Source organism: Macrotis lagotis, chromosome X (assembly GCF_037893015.1).
Source record: "Macrotis lagotis isolate mMagLag1 chromosome X, bilby.v1.9.chrom.fasta, whole genome shotgun sequence".
In the NCBI taxonomy this organism is placed as follows: Eukaryota; Metazoa; Chordata; class Mammalia; order Peramelemorphia; family Peramelidae; genus Macrotis; species Macrotis lagotis.
Window position 1 is genome coordinate 520,065,567 of NC_133666.1, and position 17,287 is coordinate 520,082,853.

Below are 17,287 nucleotides of genomic sequence, written 5' to 3' on the forward strand. Positions count from 1 at the left end.
CAATTTAGAGCTATATTTTATAATGATACAAGGAAACTCTCAAGTTCTCTCTTAAGAACTTTAAAAATGATTGTGTTACATGGAAGACACCCAACATGACATTCTCTTATCAATGAAGGTGTTGTGCTTTATGAGCAAAGCAGAATTATATAGTGGCTCAAGAGAAACACAACATAGGCAAACATAGAGAATCCACCCCAAATGTTCATGTGGCCTATTTTTACCAGATCTGTGATATAGCCTTCCAAGTTCTTATTGGTCTGATCAGCCAGGGCTGGACACAATGCAAATTGACTTTAACATAGATCATTTTGTTCCTTCCCAAGAATGAACGACAACACTACCACAGTTATATCTTATATTATATACTCTGTTGCTAACTATTCTATTTAAAATTTGAAAAAGATACTCTGACAGTTAGAATACCTATATTGATCTACATTGATAATTTAAGTGGAATACACAACTGGATGAGTGAAACACTTATCTGTTTCCTCTCACAATTCAGTATAGAGTTGTAACTAGCAGCTTTTGTACCTGGACCAAGAGACACAAAATATATGAAAGGCAAGTGACTTAAAACTCATCTTTTATTCAATCAGAGAGAATGATGGAGGAGAGAACCAGGAAGACTTTGAGATCAGCAAAGGAAGTATTGGGGTAGAATAAGGCATAGTTAGCTAGTCAAGGGAGAACTCATCTGGAGTGTGTTCAAGAGAAGACAATAGGTAGCTTCCCATTTTAACTAATTATTCTAATGTGGTGGTAAATTGAGTTGTTTCTACAGTGTCAGAGAGGTTTGAATTACATGATCTTTAAGGTACCTTCCTACTTTAAATCATTATCCTGTGACTGAAATTTCTTTCAGCACTTTTGCTTACAACTTTTAGATATTGGCATACTGGTATAGTGGTCTAATTGACTATCCAAGTTGTGGTTCTTCAAAAAATACTATGGGCTTTTTCTTCCATTAAGAGGAATATAAAAAAGATTTAAAAAAAAATATTACATGAAAACAAATGGACCTTTGGATGCTCAAAGTCTTCCGATCTCAGAGATAGAAGAGACATCAAAGATTATCCAATCTGCCTTAAAAAAGAATATTTCTTACACACAATCATCTAACCTTTACCCGAATACTTCTAGGAACATTTTCAGGTCTTTATATTTTATTTGTCTCCCCTCATCAGGAAGAATTTCTAGTATCTATCATAGTAATTCGAAATCAGCCATAACTGTCAAAAGTACAATATACTTTCATGGATAACAGAAAGAAATTTATTTAAGGGTTTTTTTAATAGTATGGCATCATAGTGATTAACTGGTCCAATATTCTGTTTTTACAGATAAGGAAACTGACACATGGAAAGCAATTTCCCCAAGATCACATAACTAGAGAATAGAAAAACTATAATCCAGATCTGTTTGGCACCTGGTACATGTTTCATCCATTTACTATTCCACACTATCTTCTATCCTCCACAGGCCAAGCAATCCAAGCATGTTCCATCCATCTCTGGAAACTATATTCTGTGGATATATGAGCAAATACAACTAGCATTTAAATGCTTAGACTGGCTATTCTGTTTAATGGGCTGAATTGTTCACATTTTTTAAAAAACCAATATAACAGGCTTTAAGGAGAATTCAATAATGGCTAGATTGAAAGTTCCAGAAGTACTTAGTCATTTAATCCATCTTATTTTTATTTATTTTGGACAATTCTGAAATGGTTTTACATACAATGTTAGTTGATTATATAATGACACAGTAAGCACTGAGTTAAAAACTCATTAGAAAGAGAGACAGTGTAGAGTAAGTGGATAGAAAGCCACTTCCAGAATTAGAATGCCAATGTCAGAAAGATCTTTGGACAAATACTACCTCTGCCATGGGCAAATCACAATCTCTTAGCGCTCCAGGATAAATTTTCACCTTAAATTATAGAGTAATTTCTTAATTGCATTGTGCCCCCCCAACAAATAGAAGAAATAGTATCCCTTTCCCCAAAACTTTCATGGGGAAAGACCATCTTCTCTTCATGTATTATTTTTCTTGTGTTCTTTTTAATATTAAAACTAAGGATTCAAGATGACAGTCTGGGCTAAAATTTGGTTCTGATACTAAAAAAGAGAGAAGAAAGATTAGAGATGTAAACATGAAGCAAATAAGATTCTTAATAAGCTATTTTGTCTTTGTAGCACACAGTAGATGCTTAAAAATACTGCCTGCTATTATCATAGGACAGATATAACTATGAAAGTGTTTTATTAAGATGACTTTTATTGTGAAAACTCTTGATAATAATTTGATGAATCTTGAAGAAGTAGAACTCATACATCAAATAAATAAAAGTGTTTGGGGTAATTAACATAGGTCATTAAATCATAGTCTCGTGCCCTCTTCCAATACCTCCTCATTCCCCCAGAAGGGTATCTTTCCTTATTAGTGAAAAGAATTGCAACTCATATTTAGGGGCATCTGATGAAGAGACTGGTTGTTAAAATGTTGAATATATGGTATTAGGGAATATTTTTTATGACATGAATGGAACTCAGAGGTCCCTTTCAACTTTAAAATTCTATGGTTTCATGATTTTTCAACTATATGCAGCCAAGGAGGGGTTAGGATAGGGATTCTAGTAGTTAGAGGTGGGGGGAGAGTATTAAAAGGAGAGTGGAAAGAATTAACAAAAATGAAACTTCATTTACTTCACATTTTTACCTAGGACCAGCAAAAGCTGGTTTGCTAAAGTGAAAAATGTCACATTCTTTACTGCTACTTCTTCAAATAATAAACTCAGTAGAGGAATGAGGGTCTTCTTTCTTATCATAGAAAGATCAATAGAGTCAGGAAAGAGATCCCTTGGTTGCCAGATTACAATTTTATCTGGCTGATATTCTTGTAGTTAACCAGGGTGAGCCATTTTTGACTGCCATTGGTCTCTAGCCCCAACATGATGGAAGAGGCTAGTGGTGGTCAGAAATAACTATCCTTGGATGACTTCTGAAGGTTTCCTTCTGCTAGAGAAGATAAATATGTCAAGATCTCCTAATACTGAATAATAAATGGAAATGATAAGATAAACTTTTATGACACTGGATGATTTCCTTCCACTTTTCAATGTTTGTCACTATCAATTCTCTCTTTCCAAACACACACACACACACACACACACACACACACACACACACACACACACACACACGAACTAGATTGTGAAACAAAGCTCACTAGGATAGCCATCCTGATTTCTTTTGACATTTAGGATAGAACTTTGAATGAAAGGCTAACATTTTTGTTTTTACCTACTGAATTGATGTTTTTCCTTTCCTCCTATCCCAGACTTTTATTTCAGTCACATTCATTTCAATTATGTAGTCCCATATGTTCTCTGCCTGGATAGTTCAGATGAGCAGCAGCAAAATCTACCTAGCTGGGTTCATGGTGCACATATATGAATGAATGTCTTCATGAGGTAGTACAGTTCCCTACAAGCTAAATGTTATTGGTTCTTAGTTCTAAATGAGAACATCATATGCTTTCTACAAACAGTGAGAACATTGTCTTCTGCTTGATAACAAGACATCTTTTGTACACATGAAAATCTCTGAAAAAGAACCTTTAAAGATAGTGATTTTTGGCCTGTATTATTTTGGATAAAATATGAAGTTAATTCCTTAGGAAAATAAAGATTTATTCTTATCATTCATTTATATCTCCAGAAGTTGAACAGCACATAAATGGTCTACTAAAACTAACATAGAGAGGTTTGAATATAAATGAAACCAAAAATACACAAAATATGTAAAATTTCTGCTCTTTTTCTGGACTGTTGAGGAATATTGGAATTTATAACACATTGGTGATATTTTGTGATTATTTATGGATTCAAGTGGTTGGGTGCTAGTGTGGTTTGAAGTTGAAGGAAGAAGGGACACACCTTATTCTTGCTATGTTACTACTTCTAATTTAATAACATATTAAAGATTACATTTGAATATGTGTGTGTAGATCTGGAGTTGGAAGACCTGAAACTTAGGCTTGAGTTTTGTTTCCTGCCACTTAATAGTTGCCTGATACTTGAAGATTAATTTAAACATTCTCTCTAAGCCTCATTTTTTATTCTCTATAAAATGGATATAATACATGTACTACCTATATCACAAAGCTTTTATGAATAAAGAACTTTAAAAATCATAAGGTGGTATAAAAGTGTCAATCAATTAACAATTAATATTGTTATTATTCAGATTATATTATATGTACTTTATAGGCAATCAAAATGTGACCATTCTTAGAGTTGCAAATATTTCTAACATTTAAAATTTTAATCACTGATTTATCTATAAATGATGCGTATGAAGAAACAAATATCCAATAGCAATAATTAAAATCAACCAAGTATTTAACTGTGAGTAATAAACAAGAAAGTATTTTTGGGGGACAAATAAAAGATCCTTTGCTTAATTATTTATAAATTGCTGAGTCGACCAAACCCTCTCCATGCTCAAATTATGTAATTTACTCAGTGTTTACAATCTCAACTTTTCAGCAATTCAGATAACAGCAGTAATAGTTTAATTACAACTTGAACCTCAGAGATAAGCATAGCTGTTTCTTTTAACCAGGGTTGCAATTACTTTTAAACATAGAGGAAAGCACATGTGTGAGAAGTTTACTTTGTCAAGGAAGTAAGCAGTCACCAGCTGGAATATAAACAGTCAAGAGAGGAAACAGCCAGAGAGAAAAGTAGAGCTACATGCAAAAGTAAAGCAGTGGAGCAGCAGATATGAGGCTCAATAAATAGGCACCAAATGTAGGTGGGTAGGGAAAAGAAAATCTTCAGTGCCCTGATATCCTAATGCCATTCTGCCACTGGATGAGAATGGGGATCTCCTCATTTCCCCAAAGCTTTCCAAATTATCTTTGTCAAAAGACCTTTCATTTCAGCACCAGGGAAGAAGGGACAGCGCTCTTGATAGTGGCACACTGGACTCCCTCCTTTAATCAACAGAAATATTCTCCAGAGTATTCTCCTTTCTTTCCCTTTTGATATATTTATTTATTTAGCTAATTAGTTTTTAGGAGAGTAGAATAAATATTTAATGGCACAAACAAATATGAAGGGAATAAATGAAACACTTCTTTTTTCGTTTTGTTTTAATTGAGAATTGTCCTGAGTGAGTCTTCTTTTCACAAGAAACTGGACAGAAAGGCAGTGGAAGATTCTGACTATTGGACTTAAAATTGGGAAGGAAAATCTCAGATCACCTCATTGACAATTAAGAGTTACAGTTCCTTTTTACTGCAATATATTACTGGTTCTTGAGGAAAGTAGTGGTAAAATGTAAATAAATGATAATCAGTAAAACTACCCTACTCTTTTACTACCAAATTAATTTGACAGAAATAAATATTGTATAAGAATAGCATGAATTGATTGAAGATACAATAAACTGCTATTCCACCTTGTTTTCTTCCTCCTCCCTCTCTTAAAAATAATTTTGTGTGGATCCAGAAATACTTTATGGACAATGATCTGATGGAAAGGTATATGTTTGGAGTTTCCCAGGACACACATAACCATAAACCCAACCTGAAATACTCAAGGGAAGTTTGTTAAGTATATACTACATAGATTATTACACTGAATACTAAAGGTTGCTGGAAAAAAACTGATATTGTTTTTCTTTACTTTTTTTTGCATTAAAGAGTATGTAGGATCATAAAATCACTAATTACATCACAAAGAAGTTGAGTATATTTCCACTGCAAGCAGATCAAAACACAAAGTGTGAGATTTTATTTATTGACTTAGCCAACCGGATGGGGATGCTCAATTTATCAATATTATTTTTAAATTTCCCCTCCCCCATTTTGTCTTAAAGAGAGGAAAGAAAGTCAATATACTAAGTTATTAGGTAGGAAAAGAGCAATGAAGTAAATCTACATAAAAGGCTCTTAAGGTTACCTGTAAGGTACTAACAGCGGCAACAGCTGACTGCTAGGTGCAGCAAATGGGCTTCACAGGTAAACCTTGTGTTGGTTCTATAGAGGCACTTTTAACTTGCTCGGTTCTTCATTCTTGGTTCCTCCCTCTGTCCTTCCCTTCTTTCTCAGCCTCAAGTATTATTTCCATTAGTGAAAACATCATTGCCATCATCAGCATTGCTGGTATCCTTATTTCCCCACCAACTACTTGCTGAAACATTCCCTCAGAAAGCCTGCATGCAGACAGGAGACCAACTAGAGCAGTATTTCTACTGCCCCCAAGTTCTGTCCTGTGCTAGACCCCACACAAACTGGTCTCTTCAGAGTCCTTCTCAAGCAACCCTCGGACCGCCCCAGCCCCTTTCTAGATTATTTTTATTATTGCTACTCTTTTTTTCTCCTGTTTTATAGGAGACTATGCCTAGGTAGGTAAACCCATGTGTGACACTTTGAGAGAATGTCATATTTCCCATGCTGCTCTCCCCCCTCCCCCTCCACAAACACATACACATACCACACACCCTCTTTACTCTGGCGACACAAAGAGAGTGAGTGAAGGAGTGAGTGCAGGGCACTCTGCCTAAGCAGGTTGCAGGGCGGGGGAGGGGGTAGGAAGCGGAGCGCCGCGCAGGGAGAGGAGTGGGAGATCACTGGAGGGGGCGGGGGACTGAGTGGAGGAAAGGGGAAGGAAAGAGGGTCGTTCTTACCTGCCCCTAGGTTGAAGGAGATCCTAGCCTCGGCGAGATAAGGGGTGTCGCTCTTGGACCGGACTCTCCTGATGGGCCGCCGGTCTATATCATCCTCCGAAGATGCCGCCATTAATGTGGGAGGCAGGAGCAGGGTCGCCCGGCGAGCTGAGAGGGAGAAGGAGATGGAGAGAGAGAGAGAGAGAGAGAGAGAGAGAGAGAGAGAGAGAGAGAGGCGGAAAAGAGGAGGAGGGGAGAGGAAGAGGCGCGCACACATAGAAAGGGGGATGGGAAGGGAGGAAAGGGTATGGGAAGGGAGAGGGAGGGGGATAGGGGAGGAGGGGGAAAAGAGAGGGAAAAAGAAAAAAGAGGGAGAAACAGAGAGAAGGAGAGAATGGGGGGAAGGGAGAGAAAGAAAATCCGTTAAGCATCCATGGACTGGAGCAGAGATCAGGAAATCACTCTTTTCAGTCCAGTCCCCCCACCCACCCACCGCGCCCCTGCAACCCTCTGCCACAGGACAAGAGGGTTCAGCATCCTCCACTGACCCCCGCCCCTCTCCTGATCCTCAGCCGTCAGCAGAGATAGGAAGCCACAGGCTTGTCCCCTGGAGGGGAAAAATAAAATTCTAAGGAAAAGATGCCCAGTCAGCAGTGTACATCTCTTCCTGCCAAATATACTTACCCTGCTCTTCATATGTGTTCATACACTATTAGCTCAATAAACAATACTGCCCTTGTTGAAGGTGTTCTAGGCTGTTTCGCTGCTCTTGTTTCCCCTTATTAGATTCATTAAGCTGTAGTAGCCTAGATCACTGACCGAAAGGAAAGAGGTGAAAGCTGCCGCATTGGGTATATCCCTGGCTAACACCACTCTTCACCTCAGGGTGTTCAAGTGACAATTTGACCTTTCCTGAAAAGTATAAAGCTTTCTTGCTCTCTTTCTTTTTTGAGATGCAGGATTGCTGAGTTCATATATTTTCAAATTAATTTATTGCAATAATGATATTTTAATTCAGTAGGCATTTATCAAGTACCTACTAATTGCAAATGTTGAAGTTAGTATGTGCAAAGCACTGGCCTAGATCCTGAAAATGCAAAGACTGAAAGGAACAAGTCCTTGTCCTCAAAGAGCTTATATTATCGTGTGGTAACCCATTCAAAAATAAGAGCAAAAAGGAGACTTGGAGGGAGCAAGGCAAAAACGAAATGACTGGAAGAAAAATTGAGAATAGAGAAACTTTCATAAGAAACAGAATCAGAGTGAGCTTTACAGAGGAACTAACTCGAGCTAAACCTTGAAGATCTGAGTCTAAGCCTCTTCTGTGAGGTGGGATTGTATTCAAGGCATAAAGGAAACTTTTGCTGATGAATGGACAAGGGTAGGGAATGATTGATTCCAGGAATAGTTGGCAGTATAGTTTGACTAGAATGTAGAATGTGTGAAGGTCTTAAATGTCTGACTGTGCATTTTGCAGTTTATTTAAGGAAACAGGGAATCAAGGAAGATTTTTGAGCAGAAGATTAACAAAGGTCAGATTTGAGGCTGTGTGGAGGGTGAAATGGCAGGAAGAGAGATTTAGGAGAGAAGTCTAGTTAGGAAATGGTTGCAATTGATCAGGTAAGAGGTACAAACTCTGCTGTACTTAGAATACAAAGATACTTGGGTGAATGCCCTAGAGATCTTATGCCTACTACCTATGTTACTTAGGACAGAACCCCCCTCTCAAATCCAATTCACATGCTTGTCATGGCATCACCTCCTTGATGTCATGGTCTTTGAAAATGAAGGACAAACATTATTATTATTACTACCTATGTGAGATTATAGGTTTAATCCCTCTGAATATCAATTTCCTCATCCGTAAAATGGGAATTATTTTTGTACTTTCCAACTTACATAGTGGACATTTATAAATTTTTAAATATTAGAGAAATACTTATGAGCTATTTTCATATTTTCTATAAGCTTCAATGTTTTTCAGGTTCTTATTACCTCATGCCTGGACTATTGAACTATCCTTCTAATTGAATCTCCTTTATCTAATTCACTTGACAAAGTGTCACCAAATTAATCTTCCTTAAATACTTTTATCACCATGTTCCCTCAATTAAAAACAACCTTCAATGTCTCCATTACCATGGATAAAAATTACAAATTGCTTAGTCTTGCTTTCTAGTTCTTTCAACATTATGTTTTCCACCCTACTATTTCAATCCCACCTCCTACAATTCATTTACATATGCTCTTCAACTAATCATTTTATGGGTCTCAGTTTCTTTATCTACAAAATGAGAAAGTTGATCTGTAGAGTTCATTCCAATTTTAATAGGCTATAATACTATTAATCACTCCAACTGGGCATTGTTCACTCATACTGCTTAATTCATCCATTTATTTGCATGTCTGATTATCAGAATGTCTTCGCCCTTGCCTCTACATGTGACTTGAATATATCTTCACTCCCACTGTTCTACCCAACTCTGCCAATTCTGTTCTTCCCCCATGCAGCTTTCTTCTTTGAACTTCCAAACCACTTATTATCAAACACCTGGCATTTGGCAAGTTGTAAGATATAGAATGGATCAATGAAAACCATTGGCTTTGGAGTTAGTAAATCTGGGTTTGAATCTTTGGATTTGGCACCTTAGGGAATTTGTCCTGCTTAATCTTTTCTAGACTGCATTGTTGGGAATAGATGACCTCTGAAATCCTTTCAAGCTCTAATTCTTTTACTGATTGCCTTGAAGTCCTAATTAATGATATGTTCTAGTTTTGACTGGACAATGAGATTGAAAGCCCTGAGAGTAAAGATTCTCCACTCATCTCAAATTTTCCTATTCTTGTTATGTAGTCTCCCTCACTTCTGTCTCCTAGAATTCCTGTCTTCTTTCAAGGCTCAGGTCAAATACTATCTCTGAGTGTAGATAAAGAAACTGAGACACACATGAATTAGTTGAAGAGTTTAAATAAAGGGTTAAAAATAATATCTACATCACCAGAATTTTTGTGAGAATAAAAAATGAAATTATGTTTGTAAAGTGCTTTGTATACCTTGATATACTCAATAAATACTGCTGCTGTCATTGTTATCATTATTGGAAGTTAACCTTTGTTTGCTTTTTTGCCTCTTCTTTATGTGCTTCTTTTCCATGGTGAAATTAATGTTCCTCCCTGAGTGATAAGTATGAAAATCTATTTAGGATGGAAAGAGTAAAAGCAACTCCCATTAAATCTTGCTATGAGATCAAGTGGCAACCAAAAGCTGAAATGTCAGTCTTAGGTTATTCTCCACCCTCTTCTGTAAGCAAACTCTAGACCAGAACCAAGTAATTGGAAGGGCATCGATTAACTTTCCTTAGTGTCTTTGAACTTGCCTGAAATAAGATATTTAATAAAATATATTTATTCATACTTTATACTTTCTGTTAGATTTTCTCTCTAGGTTTATTCCTATGAGAGTTTCTTTCCTTTCCTTAGTGGTTGTTATTTGATTTTATTCGACCTTTTGTGAACATTTTGAGCTAGTGAAAGTGGTATTGAATTAATCATCACTACCCATTCTTCCATCTTGCTGGAACTCAATCACAATTTCTGTAAAGAAAAATTTCCAGGCACTTGGTCCCTCCAGTCTTTCAATCTTCCAAATGTTCAGGAAAATAATACCCTAATCATGGGTTTACTCTTCTTAATAATTGAATGTATTTTGCTATAGATTATATTCATCTAGATTATTTTCTTAGTAGCAATCATGGATGGTTTTCAAAAAATTCTTGACATCAATTATATCTATCATGCTCATCTTAGGTTTGGCACTTTTCCATTTCTTGTGGTTACCTTTGCTTTCCTTCTTCAAAATGTAATATAAAATTAATTATAATTGAATCTTCACAATTTACCTTCTTCAATATATGTATTCTATATAATTCTTAGCTAGTAACTTTTCCATAATCTCCTCCACTTTTTTAGCCATGCTTCTATATTTTATTCTTTCTGACCATCTCATTTTTTAAAAGTTAACCATTACAGTCTCTTGGTTAAATGTAAATCTTTCTCTCCTCTTTTATGCTCTCATCATTTGTGGTTATATTTCACATATTTCTAAAACTCTTGACCTCTGGGATTCTCTGTGTACACTTGAAAATCATGAAGTTTCCTACAACTTGAAGTAGTGAGAACCTCACAAGGAATTAAATGCCAAGATGGAACCAGGTCATTTCTGTTCTAAGTTCCTTGCGATTTTAAAAGATATTATTTTAGAAGTTTTATGATATATCTCTGGGGATATTTTATTGTCTAAATCTTTAAACTTCACTATCTGTCTGATAAATAGTTGGCCAAATTAGCAAGTCACTATCCTATTTTCTCTACTTTTAAAAAGCTAGTGTATAGATATACAAATAAATCTACAAGCATGCATATATGTATATTCACATATAAACACATATATTTATAATTTAGATGCATTAACTATTTCATCTGATCTCATATTTCCATGAGAATCAGATCGGAAGAATTACTATAATTATTGTATAGATAAAAATAATGAGATTCAGAAAAGTGCAATGGCCTGCCACAGCAAATGGGAAAGGAAAAGCTTGTATTCACACGCTTGATGCCAACTTGAATTTAAGCAGTGATAGTCTGTAGGTAAGTATTTAATGTTAAGAGGAAGAGAATCAGAGACAGTTAAAGGTATATGCATGCTGGATTGGAATTAGAAAGAGGGCAATAGTTCATTGTAAAATTTCTCCCTTTTTTGATATTTTGAAATGTTCCATATAGAAGAATTTACCAAATAAAAAAAGTTTATCCATTTAATTACTGATTTTGACTATTTTTATTTTGCAAGGCAATGGGATTAAATGGCTTGCCCAAAGCCACACAGCTAGATAATTATTAAGTGTCTGAGACTGTTTTGATTAGGTACTCCTGACTTCAGGGCTAGTGCTCTATCCACTGCACCACCTATTTGCCCCGATTTTGACTATTTTTACGAAAAGCTATAAATCACATTATAGTGTCAACAGATTGCCTAAAACAAAATAACTTCTTAGGGATTTTAGATTATTATCAATTATCTTATCATATTGTAATTCAGTATTTTTTATCTCCCCCATATTTTATTAGACATACCATTTGTTATTTCTACTTTGTGTACTTGACTCTAGCAACCCTTCCTTGCTATTCTACTGTAGTCTGGAGGATCATTTAATCAGCATTACTAAAACCATCTGTTAATTATGAGTTAATAAGTTTTTCAAGCTCTGAACAGAGTAAGAGATTCTTCTGGGTAATAAAGTATAGGAATTTTATTACAGCTTTGTAATAACAATTTTAGTATTTAGAGTATATTAAGAAAATTCATTTTAACTTTTTGGGTTGTATTCTGCATTTTTGAAATTGGTAGAAGTAGATAAGAGGAATATCTTTGTAAATAATGATTTGATGAATATAAAATATAAAGTCTATGTCTATATGCATAATCTGGGTTGGTTCTAGACTTTAGCTTTTAATTTTTGATAGGCAATGGAAAAAAGTGACTTGCTCAAAGTCGCACAGTTTATAAGTATCAAGTGTCTGAGGTCAGATTTGAATTTAGGCCTTCCTGATTTCAGGACTTGTGCTCTATCTAATGCACTACCTAGTTGTCCCTGGGTCTAGATCTTTTAAAAATGAAAGTATTTTAATGGGCTTTATTAGTCAAACTATAATATTGCCATAGGTACAAGCGTATCTCTTGCAATTATTCATATTATATATATATATATATATATATATATATATATATATATATATACATATATATGTATATTTGTATGCAGGAGTGTGTGTATATACATATATATATATATATATATATATATATATATATATCTTTTAGAAAATGTATAAAGTGTTATGTGATCAGAGGAGGAACTGCTTTCAAATTAGAAGGGAAAGAGGTACCACAGGAATAATGAAAGACTTCAAAGAAAAAGTGATATTTGACCTAAACCTTAAGGGGGAGAAAGGAATCATTTGGTAGGAATCAACTTGATCCAAGTCAACACATATTGATCAAGTATCTACTTTATGCAAAGCTCAAAGTTTTGGGAGAAACAAAGTCTAGATATAATGATAAAAGAAAACTATGAAATATATGAAATATAAAAATAAAAATATAAAATAAATACCAAAAAATAAAAAAATAATAATAAAAGCAAATACATATATAGCACTTACTCTTTTCAGGCATTTTCCTAAAAGTCTTACAATTATTATTTCATTTTATCCTTACAACCACCCTAGGAATCACCCTGAGGAAATTAGGGCAAAAAGAAATTAAGTGACTTGCATAGAGCCTCACAGCTAACAAGTGCGAGAGGCTGAATTTGAACTCATGTTTTGTGATGCCAGACCTGGTTCTCTACCTACTGAGTTCTAGATGTGACACCTAACCTCAAAGAACTGAGTAAACAGAGAATGGACAATATAGATAATACAATTCTGAGGAAAGAGTTATAATGTAGCATTTCAATGTATATATCTGTGATTATCTACAGAAAGCCAACTGAGTTTATCGCCTTCATTCTGAGTAAGATAAACATTGAGAAGATGTACCTTTTCTCTTTGGAGTAATCTGAGCCTGATTTTATACCAGCTGGCTTTAAATTCTTGTGAGAGAAAGTAAATTAAAACATGCTAAATAAACATATTGAGAGAGATTGAAAACTAAGGTTCTATGATTTTGGAGAAGCTCCAATAATCAGATCTAAAGTGTTGGTCACCAATAATAAATTTCCTATTCCTTTCTGGAAAAACCATGGAATGATAGGAATCCTAAATTTAATTCTGTATTTTAATGATATAGAAAATAACCAAAAGAAAATTTGAAAACATCTTCAATTATAATACAATTTTAGTGTCAGAGGAGAATAATATAAGAAACAAATAATAGTAAAGCCTCCTTGGGACAGGATCAAGTGATCCCATGATATAGAAACAAGATTTTGAGTAGTTTCTTTTAATTATCCAGTTCCTTTATTGGTTCACATAACTCCATAGAATTTTAGAACTTTAAGGTCCTGAGAGATCATTTAATACAATTCCCTCATTATAGGGAATAATGGATCAATGTCTAGAAGATGGTAATGACTATTTGGCTAATAAGTCTGAAAGATGGGACAAGATCTCAGCTCTCCCAATTTCTAGACTTAGAGAGGTATTAATTTGCTTCTTTGGAAAGAATAACAATTAGGTACCAGATCATTACATTTTGGTCATTCTATATGAAACAGATGGGTATCCAAAGAATTGCATTGCACCCCCTGAAAGTTACAAAACCTAGAGAAAACCTCTTAGGGTTTTAGAAGGACAATTTAGATTTGCATAAGGGTGTGGGAAAATGATTGTGCTCCTCAGTCCTGAATGAAGTAGCCACATAAAATCATAGATCCATTGGAGTTTTGAAGTGTTTGAACTCTTTCTGAGTGACTTTCCTTCTTCCCCCATCAGTGTTCTCTTTCCCTTTCTTTGACCTTAGACTGTTGAAACCCAAACAATAATGTGCACAAAGAAATTTTCAGTTTTCTCTTATTAGAAGAAAGCATTCATGTGAATCATTTCCCAAAGCATAGACTCTCTTGCTTCCCTCCATTAATGGAGTGACTATAAATAATGAAATATTGCTAGTTTCAATTTTGAAATTTAAAACACGAATGCTAAGTTGTATTATCTGGCCTCTGAATTTTCTTACAACTCAGAGATAGATTCTGTTATATTTGTTGTACAAGTTGTGACTTGTCCTTAACAATATTCTGCTTCAAACGTATATTAGACTGTTGTGCTAGTGAGTTTGTATGATTATATTGGCATCTAGGCCTGTGAACAGGAGGCAGTGTGTTGGAATCTCACCTAGGATCCTCCTAAGAGCCCACATAGAATAATAATAGAAACAGTAATAATAATAATAATAATAATAATAATAATAATAATAATAATAATAATAATAATAAACAATTTGGTATAATACTTGATGTGATTTCATTTGAGTCTTATGACAACAGCATTGGTTGTTATAGATATCATCATTTCCATTTCACAGATGAGGAAACTGTGATGAAAAAGGCTTATGTACTTTTTTGTACCACAGCTAAAGTTCACTTAATTTATTGAATGATTGAATTTTCAACGTGGGAGTAGTCTTGGAAGTCATTTAATCAAATTTCTTCAGTGTTTTATATAGGAAAAGTGAGATGAAGACTAAAAATATAAAACTAAAAAGGGAGACTTCAAACTTAGATCTTCTTTGGTACAAGTCCAGAACTCTATCTACTAAGACCCATTACCTCAGAGGGAGAAAATACAGATATTATAATCAGAGGATCTGGGTTCTATTTCTCACTTTGCCACTAACTACCTATATAAGTTCTACATCTTCGGACTTCATCTCATTTCTTTCATATAAAACAGTGAAGAAATTTGATTAAATATTTTCCAAGACTACTCCCAGGTTGAAAATTCAATCAAATTAAGGGAATTTTAGCCAATATTTCTCAATAGACAATAAAGTACAAAATATTACAAAAAACAAAAGACAGGTATGACAAAGGTAGAAATTTATATACATATATATAATATATATGCATATATATACATATGTGTGTATGTGTCTTGACCTCTTCTATAAGATCAAGTATAGATTAATTCAATTCTTTTAATTCTGTCCTAAACTATACTGACCTTAGATTGTCAAGATCACATTATAAAGTATTTCAGAAATATTCTCTGATGAAAATTATAGCATGGCAGATTATTAATCATTGATATAATTAATGACATTGTCTTTTGTTCCTATAGCTAATATTTTTCCCTCTTGGCAAAATAAAACATGGTAAAATTTAATTTTGTTCAAGTCTGTGTCATTATTTCATATATGTAACTCAATCATGAGGACAGAATGAGTTAACATATGCAAAATACTTTAAAAGCATGATATAATTAATACTTATTGGTCATGCAGTGAATAGAGTGCTGGGACCAGAGTTAAGAAGATCTGAGTTCAAATCTTTCATCAAAACACTAGCTGTGTGACTCTAAGAAAGTCACCTAACCTCTGCCTTCCTGAGATTCCTCAATTGTAAAATGAGGGCAATAACATTTACCTTCTAGAATCATTGTGAGGATCTGGTGAAAAAAAATATTTATAAAGCATTTAATAAATGGTTCCTCTGTCCTTGCCTCCTTTCTCTTCCCCATCTCCCTTTCTTCTTTCCTTCCTTTTCTTCCTTCCTTCCTTCCTTCCTTCCTTCCTTCCTTCCATTCTAAATCTTAAAAAACAATAAAATATACATGCTATTATCATTATGTTATTTCAATTAATCCAGATTATCTAATAACAAAGAAGTTCATATTTTGTTTAAAAAATATTCTCCTTTGAGAGACACGATCCTTTTCTGTCACACAATCAGGAATTGAAAGTCTAAATGGAAGAAAGTCACAGAATTTATGTATAACCTGAAAGTATAACATAATCTTAAAGTTGGAGAAAAAGCATATGTGGTGTTTGTTAGGGGTGAGAAAGGGTTCTCAGTTATGCTCTCTTCTCCTTTGATTACTGTTTAAGTAGAGAAAGGACAAGTTCCAGATGACAAGACCTAGATAGACTACATTAGCTTAACCATTTCCCAACTGTGTGATACTGAATGAGACATTTACTATCTCAGTATTTCATTTTACTTATCTTCAGAAAGTAATAATAACATTTGTATAACATCCATGACAGTCATTTTTGGTAACCACATATGTTACACTAAAACAAGGTGCTAACTTTTAATAATAACTAATTAATAAGTAATAATTAATAGTAAATAATAATAATAACTCATAGTTGAAGTACTTTATAAAACATTTTCTTTACAAAACTACTGTGAGAGGTAGAATAAGAATTATCTTCATTTTGTATTTAAGAATGCTATTACTCAGAGAGTAAATTGTGCTTGGTCCTTATTTAAGGTTAAACCAAGATAATATGTAGAATGAGAACTAGAAAACCAGATATTCTGACTTGATGTTTGGTTTTTGTTTTTTCCATTAGGCTGTGTTGCCTCTAATGATTAAACATCTTTTTATCTATAAGTGCTTTACAAGTTGTAGAATACTTTACAAATATCTTTATTTTATCCTCACAATAAGTCTAGAAGAGAGATATTATTATCTTTATTTTACAGGTTAAGAAAACTGAGATAGACAGAAATTGATTAAAACAGTCATCTGGCTAGTTCATTTCTAAGACTGGATTCAAACTTAGGCCTTCCTTATACCAGGTCCATCACTTTATCCACTGTGCCACCTAGGAGCACAAAATAATGATATGTATCTTGTGGTATTTGTACAAAGATCCTTAGCCTACTCCTTTATAGGAAGCTCCCCTTGAAATAAATGATTGAGGCACTATCAGTTTGGGAAATCACTTCAGTGATACAGCTGTCAACTCATCCATATCTAGTCATGTTAATTCTTGTTCATGTTCTCCCAAGAACTTGACATATGGTTTCTACCCAGTATGCTGGAGGTCTTCTTTACTCTCCTTTATGAAGCACATTGGTTGCGCAGGAGACTTTTCT

The 17,287-nt window shown here is 34.4% G+C and overlaps 1 protein-coding gene across 2 annotated transcripts in view; it reads right to left on the reverse strand.

Annotated features, from left to right (window-relative positions):
- Positions 1 to 17,287, reverse strand: part of PHACTR1 (phosphatase and actin regulator 1) — a 652,586-nt gene that overhangs the window by 620,063 nt on the left and 15,236 nt on the right. For both annotated transcript variants that reach the window (XM_074207811.1, XM_074207810.1), the window contains exon 3: positions 6,702 to 6,848. In XM_074207811.1, coding sequence (XP_074063912.1) covers positions 6,702 to 6,848 — 147 coding nt within the window. The remainder of the gene's footprint in view (positions 1 to 6,701; positions 6,849 to 17,287) is intronic.